General features: G+C 42.4%; 2 protein-coding genes across 7 annotated transcripts in view; one reads left to right on the forward strand and one right to left on the reverse strand.

Annotated features, from left to right (window-relative positions):
• patj (PATJ crumbs cell polarity complex component) overlaps window positions 1–12,053 on the reverse strand; it is a 101,074-nt gene extending 89,021 nt beyond the window's left edge. For 2 of the 5 annotated variants that reach the window (XM_024258801.2, XM_024258798.2), the window contains exons 1-6: window positions 11,030–12,053; window positions 8,353–8,406; window positions 6,268–6,446; window positions 2,518–2,721; window positions 2,307–2,446; window positions 1,636–1,816 (exon numbers count right to left, since the gene is read on the reverse strand). In XM_024258801.2, coding sequence (XP_024114569.1) covers window positions 1,636–1,816; window positions 2,307–2,446; window positions 2,518–2,721; window positions 6,268–6,446; window positions 8,353–8,374 — 726 coding nt within the window. In that variant the 5' untranslated portion in view covers window positions 8,375–8,406; window positions 11,030–12,053. Of the gene's footprint in view, window positions 1–1,635; window positions 1,817–2,306; window positions 2,447–2,517; window positions 2,722–5,587; window positions 5,730–6,267; window positions 6,447–8,352; window positions 8,407–10,460; window positions 11,007–11,029 lie in introns of those variants that run through there. The other 3 variants (XM_024258800.2, XM_024258799.2, XM_024258802.2) reach the window with 3 other exon arrangements.
• A 366-nt stretch (window positions 12,054–12,419) lies between these two features.
• The window catches only part of tm2d1 (TM2 domain containing 1), a 5,053-nt gene continuing 586 nt past the window's right edge, over window positions 12,420–16,886 (forward strand). Inside the window, exons 1-6 of one of the 2 annotated variants that reach the window (XM_024258807.2) lie at window positions 12,420–12,762; window positions 13,503–13,576; window positions 13,774–13,879; window positions 13,988–14,079; window positions 15,857–15,972; window positions 16,644–16,867. In XM_024258807.2, coding sequence (XP_024114575.1) covers window positions 12,635–12,762; window positions 13,503–13,576; window positions 13,774–13,879; window positions 13,988–14,079; window positions 15,857–15,972; window positions 16,644–16,754 — 627 coding nt within the window. In that variant the 5' untranslated portion in view covers window positions 12,420–12,634 and the 3' untranslated portion in view covers window positions 16,755–16,867. The remainder of the gene's footprint in view (window positions 12,763–13,502; window positions 13,577–13,773; window positions 13,880–13,987; window positions 14,080–15,856; window positions 15,973–16,643; window positions 16,868–16,886) is intronic. The other variant, XM_024258809.2, reaches the window with a different exon arrangement.

Genomic DNA, 16,886 nt, shown 5'->3' on the forward strand with positions numbered 1-16,886 from the left:
ATCCAGATCTTGTGTGAGTCTCATATTCAGAAATCCTCTGGAACTTTGATGAAGCTCCACATGACATGTTGGATGTGGTTGGATGAACTTATGTTCCTTATGTTTGTGGTGTCTATTCTTTTCCAGTGTTGATCATTTCTGACCTACAAGCTTCATCAACCATCTGAACTCCTCTGTGCTCCTTCTCCCTGCTCCTCCATGAGCAGCTGCAGCAGACTCGTGGTTTATCTTGCTGAGACAAAGTTTGACAAGTACTTTTGGGACAAGTGGTTTTCAAGCTGAGGTTTCACAAGTAGAGCTCATCTCTACTGGTGCAGGAGGATATCTAGACTTAATGTGGATTTTGAGATCAGGTCTTTGCTTCAGCCAGATGTTAAGATCTGCCGCCTTTAGAAAATTACCTTTTGAACTCAGCTTCCTTTTTATTTTACGCAAAAATAAAAAAAAAATTAAAACACCAGAAAATGATGTCTTTGCACCATCTGCAACAAACCTGATTAGTTCTACATTCAGGTAAATTCTGCTTCTCTTTGATGAGTCTGATGTTTACATTTAGTTTTGTTCTATTTCAGTTCATGAAGCTCTTGGTGATACAAGCTTCATTTTCTGGACGTATCTCCTGATCCTAAGAGACTCTCAGGTCTTGTTGGATGAGATCAGGCTGAACTGAGATCAGGAAGCTTTGCTCTGATCCAACATAAAGTCTTAATGACAGATAGTCACTCTCTGAGAAGAACCCCAAACTGGAGACAGACGAGACAAAAGAACTGCAGCATCCAATGACACAGAGGCTCAAAGTCAGGTGTGGGAGGAGTTTGGACCAACTGAACACTTTGGGGTGGAGCACTGCTCCACTCCTCCCATTGACTGTACAAGAGAACTGGACTGAGTGACCCCTCCCCCTGGTGTTCCAAACAGGAAGTACCTGCTGGTTCCAGGAAGCTAAAATCCAATAGACTTCAATAGAGAAATAAACAGCTGTTACTCAGTCATTCTATTTATGAGAATAAAAATTCTTGCTCTGATACTTTTTTTAATAATCATATTTTTTATTTTTTTGCAAGTTTCCAAGTTAAAAATGCCTCAAAAAAAGCATATGGTCTTAAGCTACAACTGTCACCCAACGATGGGAGGCATCAACAGAAACTTTAAGATTTTATGCCGCCCCCCGATTATTTTTTTACTTTTTGTTGTAGACGGTAGCAGACAGGCGGTCGCTAGTAAGGCGAGGATGACGTCATTATGAAATCTGAAGACAGCTGGGTGGTGGCAGCTTTGATTGGACGACGTGTAAATGTCCGCCTGGTAGCCTTCCTGCCACCCGCCTGTCACTGGACCGCCACAGTGCAACCTTGAAATGTGCCCAGGTGACCAGTGACCGGTGTCAGATTTTAGAGAAAAATGTTCTGGTCGCCACAAAATTGTAACTTTTTCTTCGCGCAGTGTGTAGAAATCCGACTGACACTTCCCAATTACAAATGCCACCATGCAGCTACCTGCTGAAAAACTTGCATTTATGTGGCATTGTGGGATATATGACTGTAGCATCAATAAGCTCAGTGATCCTCAGTAAAAGATAGTTTCAAAGCACAGATGTCGGTGGGGAGGACCTTCCCTGATTGTAGGTTTGCTCACCGTGCTGCCAAGTGCAGGGGGAGTGGCCTTTGTCTCAGGAGGGCGGTTCCTGGCCACAACAAGCTCCACCCTCTCGCCAGGCTGCTGCAGGAGGCTGAGGGCTTCTTTGTGGTTGAGCACCGCCTCCAGAGGACTGCCATTTATCGCCAGGATCTGGTCCAGCTCCCGGAGACGCCCGTCCCTTTAACACCACCCAAGCGGCAAAAAGTCAGAAACAATTAGACAAGATGCCTAGGATTCATTCCAAAATGTGACTTTTGTCAGGACAACATTTTTAAAGAGCATTCAACTTCAAAAACAGGAAGTGGAGATGCTTCAAAGCAAACAGATTTTTAAAGAATTGTCTTCTGAACAATAATTGGTAGAATGATATTGATTCCATCTAAATATAACTGATATAACTGATTACAATTCTCATTAGTTTTAGAGAGCAAATAAAAAACTTGGAAAAACTAATTTTTTTTATTTTTCTCCTATTTTGAAAGTATGTTTATTCATATTTTTCTTTTTTTTTTATTTAATTCAAACTTTTCAGCATAACCAAGGCTTTTTTGTCCTTCAGCTGATTTCAGATGGAATATTTCTGTCTTTGTGGAGACTCAGACTGATTAGTGTAATGACTTTTACACCCTCAGGGTGGCGCTCTGCAGGCTGCAGGTGTTTCAGTTCACCTATGTGCGATCCCTCCTGGGTGGATGTGTTTCACGAAGAAGCCTTGAGTGGCACCGCCTGCAGAAGTGGGGCCGACCACGCTGAAGCCCAGACTGGTGGAAGGGGGCCGGATCAGGGTGATCACCTGGGTGTCCCGCCCCTACAGGCGCAGACCAAACAAATCAGATCCACAGCCAAGTTCACTTTTCCATGAGCTGTGGCTCCGCCTACCTTGGCTGCAGCAAGGATCCACTTCTGCAGATGGTCGGGAGGGGGTGGAGTCTGATGGATGGACGGATGCGAGCCATTGGTCAGAACGGAGGAGGGGTCTGAGAAGGTGGGAGGGGCTGAAGTAGTGGTGGGATCAAAGGCGCTTAGGAGGAGTTGCCCCTTTTTGGAGAAGGCGAAGTCGGCATCAGGAGGCATGTCACTCAGCTGCAGATGGAGTGTGGGGGTGGAATTGTTAGGATAAAATCAACACTTTTGTATATAAACAAAGAGACGAACACACAAAACCACAGAATCAGTCTGTCACATGACTGAACCAGGTGCGATTGAATGCAGTAACCAGGTCTTCTATGTCCACTGTGTTACATCTCTACTATCATTTATTTAACTGCTTCAAAACTGAGTCAGCATGTATGTCTGTTCTTTCAAGATTTTGGGTTCTCAAAAGAATTCTGACTCAGGAAACCCAGTTTCTCTAATCCACATCAGTGACTGTATAAGAGAACTGGACTGATCAAGTGTGATGTCACCCATAGAAATAGGTTACTTCTGACAAAGTCAGTAAGCAGTGTTTAGCCAGACTGAGTCAATGTTTCTATGGTAACCAGTCTGGCCAATCAGGATTGAGCTCGTTAAAAGGCCACATCCTTATCACTTACAAGCAGGCTTGAGGGAATCTGTCAATGACGTGTTTTGAATTTTCGTTATAAGACCACATACCTTACTGAGTATTATTATTATTTCACAACAGAAAAAATAAGGTGCACCACACAGACGGGCTTAGAATTAAACAAACTTATTTTAAACTGTCAAAAAGGTGGCAAGGACCAACAGACAGGACTTTAGCGTGCTATCCTACATTAAAAGTGAGATCATCTGGAGCCCACAAGATGAGCTGAACTTTTTTTTTTTTTCCCAATTATTTATTTTGTCTTCACTGGTGTCCGTAGCAGACAAGATATCCTGTCCACCTTTGTCATGGGAGGGATCACACATCAATAAAAGGGTGGGGTCAACCTGGATCCCGTAAGATAACAAAAGACCATTGTGGGGGGAAAAAAAACTTCCAAAAATCTCCTGGAAGCTGGTTGTTTAATGGTTGTAATGTAACATGTAATCTTGCACATTCTCAGAGTCAAAAAGGTGAAGGGGTGGGTTTCCATGGAAACCAAAGTGCAGAGTCATGCAGACACCCATGCAGCCTCTGGTTTACTGGGCAGACCTTCTGTTGAAGAAAGCGCCGCGCTGCGTCCGCTCGCTGAAGAGGTGCAGCCGAAGACGCATGCAAGGACGCAGTGGACAGAACCGAGAAAAAGAATGGACGCGGGGGCCGCAGGGTAAGAGGGAGGAGAGAGCAGGAAAATAAAAATCAATAGATTCCTCTGCAGGCTCTTTCTCTGAACAGGTAATGTATTAATGACCTTTACACTCACATTGTGGAAACTTATCAGTCTGCGGCTTATTTGGGCCGGGCTGACGGCGCAGGATCGCGAGCCATTTCATCAATACGGCCTCGACAAGGCCGTTACTCACAGCGAGACACCAGATATTAAAGCTTGATAGATCCGCAGAGCGCTGGGGGGAGAGGGGGAATAAATAAAGGCAGCGAGGCAAAGCTCTGCTGCGCGCATTCATACACTCTCTGTGACCTTCGCAGCACTTAGAATATGAGGCCCGCCGCCCCTTATTGCCATTATCTTAATTTGGCCCGCGGACTGTTTACTGTAACGAGTGCACGTCAGCGCGAGCGGAATACAGATGCAGGGGGTGGAGCGTGTGGGTGGGGCTGCACCTGACAGACCTGAGCATGCTCAGAAACTTGACAGGCGGTGGTTGCTTCAGTCATTGTCAGGATGATGATGAAATTAAACAAATCCAGACTCCTCAAAAGTAACAAACCCAGAAAAATGGACTCAAAGATGCCACTCCACAGTGTAAACAGAACAGATTAGAACAAGTACAGTCCTGCTTGAGAAGTTTAGCCTGATGGAACTTGAGACTAATTTAAAAAGTAAACTGGGTCTCTGTTTTTATCTTCAGGTCACCATCAGGTCAGACCGCTGACTGCAGATGAAGTCCATCACTAGTTTGTCCAAAGTGTCATCGTGACCATGAAACTCACACAACTCGGACTTGTAACTTGGGTTATGACCTGAAGAATGGGACTTCCTAGTGTCTCTGGTTTAGGAGCAACATTAGTGTTCATCTGCTCAAGTTCTCTTATGATGAGAGTTACCAGGAGGATGTCACAGCAGCCAATCACAGAACAGAAGCCCAGCATCCACCAGGAATAAAAAGAAAAGCCAAACTTAGCCAAAATAGCTAGCATTTAGCTGTAATATTAGCTAAACTCCAAAATAGCCTAAAAAACCTTAATAAATGCCAAAATAGTCCAAAAGGCTCACAAAATGCCATTATAACTTTAAGCTTTACAACACTCCAACTCCATACAACATATAACGACTAATCAACTATTAAATTAGTTGTCGACTATTTTAAATAGTCCATTAGTCGACTAATCGTGACAGCCCTAAAACAGATGATTTTTCTGACATCAATTCTTTTGTCACACGTTAAATAGTGGAATAACGTTCAAATAAACTCACTGTTTCTGTTACCTTTTTTTCTTGCACCTTATAATACGGTGCGCCTTGTGTATGAGTTAAACACAGAAATATGCCCCGTAATTGAGACTGCGCCTTACAGGGCCGAATATGTGGTAATTCACGTCATTCCAGTGGATTCTGAAGCAGAGAAAAGCAGCTTTTTGCACTGATATGTAACATCAGTCTTTAATGAAGTCTTTATGCAATGAATGCAAAACAGGGATTGTGTTCCAAAGAAAAGCAGCTTTGCATTGTAATGCAACATTGTTCAATAGTCATGTGTTCACAGTCAGTATTAAAAGTAGCTTTTATCTGTTTCAAAATCATCTGATTCATGTTGATCGTGTAATTGGTCGAGGAGTTATGGTAGGTCAAAGCCAGAGGTTATATTGAGGTGATGTCAGCGACATATCCAGAGTTAAAGGATGAACTTTCACATCAAGACAGTTCATGGAGCACTTTCTGACCTGAAGCTGATATCATTTCTTGGATTCTTCAGTTTTGTCTGAAGTTTTCTTGTGAAGGACTTTGTGCTGCACTCAGGCTGCAGACTGATGACTCCTCCCATCAACAGAAACAGAAGAAAGCTTCTCCCCACCCTGGAGGTTTATCTTTATCCTAAACCAGCCGTGGGCAAACTACGGCCCATATGCAGCCCGTTAAACCATTTAATCTGGCCCGCCACACTGGAAGAAATTATATTGATAATCCATGTTAATGCTTTGCATTTCCCTGTAATTTTGTTGAAGTGCATAAAGTTATTCTGCATTCATGTTGCGTTTGAAATTTATGGTTTGTGTCTCATTGCAACACAACAAACACAGAGCTTTTCTAAGTGTGTATTTTTCCCTGAAAAGACTTAACCAATTTGGGATATTGGCACTAAAATAGGAACAAAAAATGTTTTAAATAAAAAAAGCATGTTTTTGTCCAGATTCCGTGTTGTTTCTCTCTCATATTTGAGGTTGTTTAACCAAAGCACTTCAAGGATCTGTCTCAGCTCATCTGTGAAGTTTTAGAACCCTTTGTGGCCCACGAGTCAAAAAGTTTCCCCATCTCTGACTAAACTATCCAGGTGGACCCAGAGTTTCACATCTGTACAAGTCAAGGTAACTTTGTGACCAAGCACCTCTCAGGCGTGTCTCACCTGGTCTCGCAGCTGCTTGATGGAGTGCTGCAGGGTCAGGATGTGGCTGAAGAGCGGACTCTGTAGCGCCACCTGCAGGTTGGCCAGCCTGTCACTGTGGGTCCACTCCTCCCTTTGGACCAGCTTGGCCCGGAGACGCTCCAGAGCTCCCAGAACCTGCTGGCGCTCCACTGAGGACACTGAACACACACAGACACACACGTATAGGGTTAGATGGTGTTTTTCTGATTCACAATGATCACACATTTCAACATTCACTGTTAGATTTGAACAGATCCTTTTAACAGAATATTTGTCTTTGGTTATTTGTGAAGAGTTACTATATGTTCAACAATGTTTATCCTGATATTTAATCATTTTATTTTGTGTTTGAAAATAAAAAATAAAATAGATCAAAATAAAATCATATATTTGTGATTTGGATTTCTGCATGAATCCGAAAACTCATCAGATTTAAAAGTTCAAAGACTGGATAATGTGAAAGAGATTTCATTGAAAAAAATCTGCTATGCTAAATTTGGTTGGAAACTGATCAGCAGAAAGAAAGGATGAAGCTCATGAGTACGATGGACGAACCGAGTCTGCAAAACTCCAACATATTCCCCACAAGAGGAACTCCAGTTCATTTGAACAAAAAAACAGATGTTAAAAATAAATCTTTCCACCGTTTTGTGAGAAATACTGGCTGCTTTCTGAATTTACGAGGAAAAACATCTTTTTTAAGTTGGTTCTGGATCTGATGGTTTTCTTTCACACTGGGCGACTTGATCCAGATCAAAGCTGGTTTCTTCTGATGGTCCTCTTGGTTTGTCAGGTGCTAAAATTCAAATGAACTCCAGTTTGGACCAAACCAGAGAACTCTGGTCCTCTTGAGAACAACTTCACTCAGTTCACTTGCAAGTGAACTCTGGTTCGGTTCACTTCAGTCTGAATGCAGATGGACTTTTCACAGACCAAAGAGGAAAAAAGAAGATGGAAGTGAAGTAGAAATCATGCAAAAGTTAGAAAATGTCTGTTGGGTAAACATGGGGTTTTGAGGAACTGCAGTCTTCTTCATGATCTTTTTCCATGTTTTGGGCCACAGCGCCCCCATAGAATGAGTCGTTAAAGTGCACGGCTTCTGCGGTCCGTTTCCGTTTTGGTCCCTCCCGAGAGCTCCGTACAAACAGATGAAGGGTTCCTTAAATAAAGGCGGCGTCTATGTGTGTGGATCTATGAGGAAGGAGGGACATCCTCTTCACATCTGGACTTTCTTCTGGAGATGTGGATCAGGGATCCTTACCCTGCTGCAAATATCAGGCGCTTCAATTATTGTTGAAATAAAAAAAATCTTAGAAAAGCCCCAAAAAAGAGGTAGAATTTTGGATGTTTGTCATTTTTATTGAGTTTCTTTGACATTTGAAAGTACTTGTAGCTGATTTTAGCTCCGCCCCTTCAACAACAGTTAAAAAATGAAATGTGCTTGGACGATTCTTTGTTACTCTGGCCTTTCAAAGTTCTGAGGAATGGCCTGATATTTGTGTGGAGATAAAGGTCATCGGTGATGAAAGAAGATCATGTCTGTCAGTTAAGGAGGTCAGCTGTTGTCTGGCAGCGCGATAAGGTGATACGGCGTCTGCTTCTCACAAGTCTGCCCTCATGCTCACATTGGCCTTAAATCTTCGCGTTTGTAGAGGAAGCTTCTCTCATGTGAAAGGTTGGTGTGTGAGGTCATAAGGTCTTGGTCCACTTTGGTTCCCCTCATTCGTGCTTCCTTTCTTTGCCTTCATTCTACTTTGGTTTTGTTTGCAGTAATCTCATTGTAATTATTGGATGATCAGACTGAGATTTCTTCAGGTTCTTTAAACCTCAAGTCGTTTTAATCTGTGGACACACATTTTTTTAAAGATGGCAGAGCTTGTGGAGTTTGTGTGCTGACCGTCTGTTAACACAATCAACTCAACAACGGAAATGACTGACATTTATGACGAGTGAAACTGACCCGACTATAGTTTTTAAACACATTCTATAAATTCCATCCTTGTTCTTTCATTTCTTGAAAAGAATTAACTTGCAGAACTGCATCAAATATTTACTCACTCTTACCTGTAGGGACATTTTCAAACATCGCCGTCCTCACGCCGTCTGCTGTTCATCAACCTGAGGAAGAGGAGCACAGACATGATGAGAGAGGAAGAGGAGCTGATGGGTTCAGTTTGTGTGCCTGACGCACTTCTGTCTTATAAATATGAAGCAGTCCGTTACTTTTTTTATTTTCCTTTGCCCAAATGAGAGGGAGCTTATCTAACCGTATCCCAGATAAGGCTAACCAACAAGTCAAACAAGGTGAAACATGCAAAACTACTAAATTAAAGAAATGTGGAAAGAAACTTCCTACAGTATGTGTGGTAAATGATGTTGATTACCTTAAATGTTTCCACACATGCATAGAAAATAGAAAGCAACATGTCTATAAAAAAGTGCAGGCACACACTTCCAACATCGTTCTTAATCGTTGTCCATATAGTTTTGGTCAGTACTACCAGAAAGGTGGATCATTGTTCTGTGGTGTTTCACTAAAATACAAGTTCCTGTCGCCTATTGAGACGACTTGCCAGATAATTTATGTTGACTTTTATTTAAAGTATTGCAGGGACATGTAAATATCCTGCTCTTTGTTCATGCATTGCAGTCATATCATCATTACGATATTGATCACTAATATCAGTTTTCCACATATCATGAAGCCTTATTCAGGACCATAAACATTTTTCCTCAATAAAACCTTTACAGACTTCTATAGAGAAATAAACATTCTTGCCAATTTTCTCTCTTACATTTTAGAAATAAACCAATTTGATGCCTTACTAATAGCATGTGGTGCCGCTGGCCCCACAATATATAAATTGTCTAATTTATGAACAAAAAAAGAGAAAAATAAAAATAATTCATAAATTGATGGTTGAGGTGCACATAAATGAGAAACTATCTAGGTTTTTACATCCCAGTTGACCTGAAGATGTTTAGTTTGCTCTCCAGACTGAACAGATTGTATATGTAAAGAAAAACTTTGATAAAAAATTTAATCTTTCATGAGTTAGAAGCACATATTATCTTGTGCTGCACAACATTGGATACGAGGTGCCCAGAAATGCACTGAGACGATCCTGTTTGGCCCAGAGCGTCTTTTATTTTGAAAACAAGTAAAAAATTAAAAAACAAAATCACATTTTGAGAGATGCTAGGTTCTTTTTTATATTTTTGCTTTTGTTTGTGCCAAAAAATAGACATAGTTCATCTTTATTATTTAAAAAAACAGAAGGTCATGAATGCAAATCCAAAATTCTCAAAGGCTAAAGTAAAACTATACGGCTCCTACTATATATTGATTAGTAGAAAATGAGCCCAAATGGCTCTTTTACTGTTAAAGGCTGTGACCCCGGCCATAGAACATTGATTCAGACCAGCTCAGATCAGTTGTCTAGCTCTAAATGGTGGCATTCCTAGGGCACCTAATTGCCCCCATTTCATTGAAGCAAAAAACGGCTGGAGACTTCAAACTCCCTCGGTCCAGCTCTTTAATACAGTTAATAGTAAAAACTAATTAAATTTAAAGAAAGATGCCCCCCAAAAAGTTTGATAGATGCTGCATTAATAATAAAAACATTTGTCAGATTTACATCACAATTTGTTAAAAAGCTGAACAACTTCTGGAAAAATATAGATTAAATTAATGTATTCAAATTTAATCGACCACTGAAAAAAGTAAAAATAAAGCATGTATGCACGTGGTCACCGACTCCCCCATCCGTATATGGCGTTGCCATGGCAACCAGACAACGCTACAGGAAAAAGATTGTGAAAAATGTGAAATTTAAGTTGTCAGAAATTCTCACAGAAGAAAAGAGCATGAGGAAACAGACTCAGAGTCTCTATGTGATCTGAGCTGAGGTGCATCAGAGCTGCTCTGCAGCAGAGAATGGAGGAGATGATGAAGCTTCATCTCCTCCTTCACACCACTTCCGGTCTGCAGAGAAACCCGCTGCTCCTCAGGATCAGAGTCTGGATTATTTGTCTATATTCGTTTAAAAGTCTCATAATCCTGATATGTCAGAGATTCAGAGACGCTCACGAGCGCAGGCCCGCGCGCGCGCGGCAGCGGTGCGTCCCTGTTCACACCTGTCCCTTTCAAAGGTAACGCCGTGAATACTCACCCCAGAACCAGAACCAGAACCGACACCTATTCCAGCCACTTCACAGCGTTCCCACAACCTCATATGAAGCCAATCTGGGAATCAGCTCACCTGAGTCCACCTGAGCTCACCTACAGCAGCAAACAGGAAGTGAAACTGCGCTCAGGGGGAGGGAGGGGGGGCGAAAGGGTGGAAAAATCCAGAAATTCTAAAAAATGGTTCCACAAAACAGAACCGAGCCGACTAGTTTAGAATGGTTCACGGGCGAGACGTGCGCGGATTCAACAGGTGCGTGGGGGCTCGGCGGGCTCGCGGACAGGTGAGAACCCCCCCAGGATCCACCGAAACTCCCGAACACGCAGCGTGACGCCGCCCCGCCCCTCTGCCGCGGCTGCGGGATCACTGCTGCGTCCCGCAACTTTTCAACAACTTCAGGCGACCCGCCGCCGTTAGCCGCTAACAAGCTAGCAGCCGCACCAAAGCCGAAAGGGAACCCGGTTCCGGTCCGGTCGGACTCGGTGGCGGAGTCGAGCCCCGGACCTCTGACCACTAGCACGTTCAAAACGGTTCCGAAGTGAAGTGAGACTCACTTGAACTGGATTCGGAACCGCACCGGAGTCCTGTGACGCTGCCTTCCCGAGAAATCGGAAATGGCAGCTGTCCCTGTGGACTTTGAAGTCAGGTGGAGGCTGACAGGTATCTGAGGGCGGGTCACGTGACCGTGAGAGTCGATCCGTGACTTTTGTCTTCGTGACTTCCTGTGACAAAGTCACAGAGTCTCTAGAGGAGTATGGGTCACACTGACAGAAACTCTCGCTGGTGTTTATCAAACCCTGACAGTCCATTCTGCTCTGTGGAAGAATGTCCAGAAACACCTTCAGTCGTTGGTCCAAACTCCACCCTAATGATCCAGTCCAACCACACCAGCAGATGAAGTTATCCAGATCTATCATCTGACCTAAAATCAAAAATCTTTTTTATTTTATTTTCATCTTGTTCACTCACAGCCTATAATCACGTAGTCTTTGATTTTTAAAGATTTGATGACTTGTCTCAAGGCCGCTCACCCACCTATAATCCTAAAGGTCAGAGGTCAGCTTTAGCATCCAGTCTGTAAAATAAAAAGCTCCAGATCAAATAATGCTGCTTCAGCAGAGCCTGGCATGTTTATTAGTTTTATATTTGTATATTTTTGGTACAGTTTTACTTTTTTAAATATATTTTATTTGTTTGTAATAGCTTTTTTTATTTGTCATAACTTTTTTTTCATTTGCACTAAAATATAAGTGGCAATAATGAGTTTTATTTATTTTTTTAACTGTACTCAGATGGGAGTTGTGTTTAATTCAGACAATTCAAATATTTTCATTGAGAGTAACTTGACAAGAACTAATAGATAGTTTTCAATTTTATATAATCTTTGAAATGAACTATAAAATCAAGATTATTACAACTATAAAAACATATGCAGTTTTACTAACAAAAACAAACTGATGTTGTTTGTATAGAGTAAAGTATAAAGCAACAAGACTTTCCAGGAGAAATTATTTCATTGGTTTCTCTAATAACCACAATAATTTAGGGATATTTTTATTTCAATTAGTGATTTTCCTGTTTGGTCTGAATCTTAATGAAACATTTAGAAGTTCCTAATGATGACAGAGAAGAAACAACATGTTTAATTAATTAGATTTATATTTTATTACCCTAAAAATGAAGACAATAATAAAGATTGTCCCAAAGAACAAACATGATACCATGTCACTGTCAGTAGCAGATATTTCCACCATTTTTTACAATGACAGCTTAAGTGACGTGTTATGCTCCCTGCTAGCTTAATGATGTTCTGGGGCGTTCTTCTCTTCCACAAGAACTGCGTGCAGTTCTGTTGGATCACTTTGAGGTACCACCATCCAGTCTCTGCTTCAGCTGGTCCCAGACGTGCTCCATGAGGTTCAGGTCAGAGGTCATACCATATCAAACACCACTGTGTTGAAAACACAACATGAGGTGTGTAATTCTGTAAAATGAAATAAATAATTTCCATAAATCCCTAACTTATGACCCAAATGAAAAAAATAAAAATAAAAAAACGTCTGAAATGCGCCTCTGAAAGAAACGGATCTCCTTAAAGCTCGGAATCCCCACCGTCCGCGGCGTCGTGAAGGCACCATTGTGTCACGTGACATGCAGTCATGGCGTTCCCCCTCCGTAAGCGGCTCCGCTGTTTTCTGCCGTTTCTGTGTTTTCTCTGCGTCTGTTCTCACCTGGAGCTCGTGTTCTCTGAAGACGTGGAGCGCTGCGAACACCTGAGACTCGGACAATATCCTTCCGGGCGCGCGCGAGCGCGGCACACCTGAACAGGAAGGTGTCAGTTGCCCATCCTAGCTTAGCCTAGCATAGCCGAGGATGTTTTGATCATTAAGATTGAAGGTTTTCTGTCGATTTTTTAGCGAATTGGTTGAAGTTTGTGGGATTTATCGACGGGAGGGAAGCAGTTTGTTGCGCATGTGCAGTAGATTCATGAACCGTTTACACGTTTGGAGCTAATAAGAATGAAAATTACATTTTTGTTTAATAGACACTGTTAGTTAAATGATTGAAAATGGAATCGAAGCTGAATTCAGTCAGTCAAGAAAGAAAAAATCGTGTCCGATATACAAACACTTACTCTAAAAGTAAAAAATCAAATCAACACAAAACTTACTTGTAAAAGTATGTGATTTATTTTTTCAGAAATTAAGTTTGTATTATTATTTATTTAATTTTGAGAATATTATGGAATGATCTATTTTATGTCAGTGGAATTTATTTCAAATTGTGTTTTTAACATGATCTTGTTGAACTTTTCTGATAATTGAGGACATATATTAAAAAAAAATTAAAACTATTGTCAAAACTCTTTATCATGACAAATCAAGAAAAAAAAAAACCATTGTCATTAAATAAAAATCAATGGTCACATTCATTTTGAAGAGTCTGGTCCTGCTTCATCAGGACGGTGAAGGAGTCGACTCGGCTCCGAGTCTCTCAGGTCTTTGTTCAAACCTTGACTCTGCTGACGTATCTGTGCAAAGATCCGAAGATCGATGACGCCACTCAGGAGCCGGAGAACTGTCGGAACATGCAGGCCCAGGGTGAGTAACCCGTCCGGTTCCTGTAGGCGACACACATGAGGGTTTAGCAATCACAGCAGATCTGGGCTCGGGGACGGAGACCTGTAAGCAGGACTGAGTTTTAGAAACAACTGGGTTTGAATCGTTTCTGCAGACTTGTGTTGTTCACTGATGCACTAATGTGACTTGTGTGTGTGTGTGTTCTTGTGTGTGTTCAGTGGAGTGCTTCCCAGCTCCCAACATCAGCTGTCGGCTGCAGGACGGGAGGGAGGTCGGCTTCGGCGGAGATTTCGGCTTCAACAGGTCCATCCCTTGCAGGAATGTGTGAGTGCTGGCAGTGCACACACACACACACACACACACACACACACCCACCCACACACACATGCAGCTTAGCCGTGTCGCCGTGTCATGACCCGTGTCTCCCTGCAGGAGCGGTTACTCCTACAAAGTGGCCGTGGCCTTGTCTCTGTTCCTGGGTTGGCTGGGAGCGGACCGCTTTTACCTGGGATACCCAGCTCTAGGTACGTGCTGCTCACACACACGGAGGGGGCGTGGCTGACTGGTGACATCACATGTCAGTACTCTGCATCTGTTCACTCACATACTGGGATTAGGAGAGAAAGCGCTGCTTTCCGAGCTCATTCCTGTCACCAAAACTCACCAGGCAGGACGACCTCCAGGTGTTTCCACCTGAATGTGAACCAGTCCACAAGAAATGCAAATATATGGCGTCTAGTCCCTCAAAGTGAGCCGTGAAACGTTTGTAGAGAAGATAAGAAAACAGAAGGTTTTCATAGAAGTCTTTAAAACGTTAAGGTGGAAAGTAACTGAAACTTGGATTTTGGGGCGTCAAATCTACCTTATAATATTCTGTCATAAATGGAACATAACTGCTTCATAAACCTGTTTTTTTTCCTCCAACAACTGAATGTTCTTATCTTTTCCTCTATCGTGGGGTTCCTCAGGGCTCAGTTCTCGGTTATTTTTCTTGTTCTTTAAGGAATTTGAAATGTACGTCTGCTGATGAAAGCCTGAAATATGTGGATGTAAAACAAGAAGTCGGATCATCTCACTGCTTGGCTGTCCTGACAGCGTGAAGGTCTGGAGGGCTTTACAGAATTCTGAGGAAAAGAGAGGTGTCAGGCTCCCGGCAGCTCTCTGAGTTCCCGTGTCTTTAAGGATGACCGTCTTTATTCTAGGATCAGATCAAACTCCTGTTTTAAGACGGACTGCAGTTAAAGTCTGCTGGTTTTTTACCCATTTTAAGAGACCTGATCGGACCAACGCTTTAGTGACGTTTTACTGAGGTCACTGCAGGGTTCTGTGGGTCAGTTAGTCCTCTGAGGGTCATTCTTTCTCATGGGGTTCCTCAGGGCTCAGTTCTCGGCTATTTTTCCTTGATCTTTAAGATTTTTGGAAAGTTCTGTTTGAGGACATTCTTTCCATTTCCTCTTTTAAAATTCCCCTTGGCTGTGCCTGAATTCCCTCAGTACCCTGACCCCCAGAAGTGCGGGACTGTCCCGTGGAATTTGGATACATGCACACTACTTTTTTCTTCTTTAAACGGTAAAAATGACATCATCCATTTGTTCTTTCACATGTAATCTCCCTGGAGCGACTTGTATCGCCATTTTTCAAATGACGAATCGTTCAACTAGTGAGCATCGATGCACACTTTTTTTTGCAGAGACTTCTGGGAAATTTCCAGAGCACTGGATTTTGGAATTGTAGATTGAAACACCCTGACAAAATGGTGAATGCACTATATCATTTTGGACACAACCTCTCCACAGCTCTGCATCGTCCAATCGTCACCTCACAGGTGACCTCAGAGGTTTCTATCCTTTTTTTGTTGTAGTAACTAAACCCCGTTAAAGAATCAGGATTTTTGACGCCTTTTTCTGACAGCTTGTGTCTGAACTCGAGCTGGGTTTTTAACTTTGAGACACATAAGTTGAAACTGCAGCTCTGGTAGGAGGCAGGTTAAAGGTAGAAATCATTTTATATTGAAAGGAAAAAAAAAATCTTTCAGATCAGAAAAAAAGTCCCACTAGTGGACGCTAGAGGAACTGCAGCCTTTTTTATGTGAGAGTTTCTGGTTTGTTTATAAAAATGGAATAAGTCTGAGATTTCTCATGTGCACATCTGAAAATATAATCCGAAGTGGAGAAATAAATTATTAGAGAAGATTTTACAGTATATATAACGGCTGCAGGAATGAGGGCGGTTTGCAGCTCTGAGCAGAAACTGCCTGAAACCTCAGCAGAAAACAGATTTGATCCCAGGATTCTGGTCTAGGATCCTGGACTCTTCATGCTGACTCGGCGTCTGTGTCTCCAGGTCTGCTGAAGTTCTGCACCGTGGGTTTCTGTGGGATCGGCACGCTGATCGACTTCATATTGATCGCCATGCAGGTGAGTGTGAACCCCCGCGGACAGTCTGGAGTTTCCTGTTGGCAGAGGAAACGAAAGATAAATATCTATAAAGGAATCTAAAAACGGAAACAAGATTTTTTTCGTCCATGTTTTGAGGAAATGAAAATAACTGAAACGCGCTGTGGTATGAAGTTATTCCGCTCATCTGGAACGTTTGGGTAATTCCTCTATCTGCCTCAAGGGGGAGACAAATTGGTTGTTTAGTCAAAGAACTAAAACTTTGGTTTAACCATCTTTGACTTCCTGCTTCTTACGAGAGTAGATGAAACTGAAGCACAAAATCTTTAACACGCTATAACTTTTCAACCGTTAACATGATCAACGTCATTCCAGTTGATTTTGAAGGAGAAAAGCGGCTCGTCGAGCTTTTTCGACCTTCGTGTTAAGGTCGAAAAGTTACTGTACATCAAAGAACATAAATACTGGAGCTCGGGAGTTAAAGGGAAATTTTTCAGGAAAAAACTGTTGAGAAGCTCAACATTCAGGTTTTTCTATTAATTAAATTTGTATTCCTCTAGTTGAAAGCAGGAGAAACTTTATTTGTCTCCTCCAACTGTCATTTTTTAAATCTAACCCTTCTAAAGTTTGAGGTGTACAGACTGATTAGCTTCAGATCCGTGTTGTGAGCCTGTGCGTGGTTCTCTCTGCAGATTGTGGGTCCGGCGGACGGCTCCAGCTACATCGTGGATTACTACGGCGCTCGGCTGACCCGCCTGTCCATCACCAACGAGACGTTCAGGAAGCCGCACCAGTCGCTGTGATGCGGCGTGAGCTCTTCCTCTCCAGAGTCACCTTGAAAGTCTGTAATAACTGCGGAATGTGCTGGGAATAAATGAAGGTACTCTGGCTGGCATCGATTTCCGAGGCGTTCAAGGTCTCGGCGTGGACGGTTA

This window comes from Oryzias melastigma, linkage group LG4 (genome assembly GCF_002922805.2).
Source record: "Oryzias melastigma strain HK-1 linkage group LG4, ASM292280v2, whole genome shotgun sequence".
Lineage (NCBI taxonomy): Eukaryota > Metazoa > Chordata > Actinopteri > Beloniformes > Adrianichthyidae > Oryzias > Oryzias melastigma.